The 993-nt window shown below is 46.9% G+C and overlaps 1 protein-coding gene across 1 annotated transcript; it reads right to left on the bottom strand.

Moving 5' to 3' along the window:
• Window positions 1-262: 262 nt before the first annotated feature.
• Window positions 263-891, bottom strand: LOC111649634 (phospholipase DDHD1-like; the record flags this gene model as incomplete). Its single annotated transcript, XM_023399370.1, has 2 exons — window positions 263-391; window positions 715-891. Coding segments are annotated over 2 exons (306 nt in total), but the record flags the coding sequence as incomplete, so codon positions are not given.
• Window positions 892-993: the final 102 nt, after the last annotated feature.

Here is a 993-nt window from a genome sequence, read left to right as displayed (position 1 = left end):
GGGCTGCTCTGCTGTGGGTGCTGAGGAGATGAAATATGATGATGAGTGAAGCTGAGGATGAAGGCAGCAGCTTGTTATACTGATGTTAGGACTCTGAGACTGTGCTACATAAAAATAGCTGTTTATTTATTACTGTTTGTAGTTTGGGTGAACTGACCCTTTAAAGGCATTTGTCAGCTCAGACAGACATGTTTCAGCTGTTAGTATTATTATATATTGTATTCTATTATATTAATGTGTGATGTGACATTTTTCCACATGCCTTTAGAGAAGCCCAGTTTCTGCGTGACGGTGCGTGCGATCTTGGAGGTGGTGGCGTCGCTGTACAGGTACACCTCATCCACACTGTGCCAGTCCACGTGACTCCTGCTCAGCTTCAGACTGTGGACGGCTGGGAGACAGTCACACTGTGATTAACAGGGACACACTCAAGACGGCATAATTACTTCACCATTCCCCATCAGAGTGTATAGTGTGTGTATGTGTGTGTGTGAAAGTCCAGTTCACTACAGTCCACTGATTTAGACTGTACACACACTCAGGTGAGCATCTTGTTGGTACAGCCACACTCAGCTAGAATAAAATCACCTGACTTGTTTTGTGGCCTTGTTCTCAATGGCAGTTAAACACACACACACACACACACACACGGTTACTCTTTGTCTTTCACACACAGACACACAGACACCTTTCTGGGTCTCTTCCATTCCTTACCATCCTTGCTGTCCACTGTGGTGGTCACTGCCTCCATCTCGTAGGTGTCCCTCATCTGTTGCCCCCGAAAACGAGCGAGGTGCTCCAGCTCGATGAGGTCACTCTCATCCTCCTCCAGGGGCAGCCACGTCCCATCAATGAACCACTGACCCCTCATCACAGGAATACGGTCTTGTTCTAAGGGACAATTAACATCAAGGATAAGGAGATAAACACAGTGAACACACTCTGCTGTGTGTGTGTGTGTGTGTGTGTGTGTGTGTGTGTGTGTGTGTGTGT

This window comes from Seriola lalandi, unplaced genomic scaffold, assembly GCF_002814215.2.
Source record: "Seriola lalandi dorsalis isolate HSWRI2012SDOR001 ecotype SW California unplaced genomic scaffold, Sedor1 jcf7180001964863, whole genome shotgun sequence".
In the NCBI taxonomy this organism is placed as follows: domain Eukaryota; kingdom Metazoa; phylum Chordata; class Actinopteri; order Carangiformes; family Carangidae; genus Seriola; species Seriola lalandi.
The sequence above is the reverse complement of the archived record's forward strand: the minus strand, read 5'-3'. Positions and strand labels throughout refer to the sequence as shown.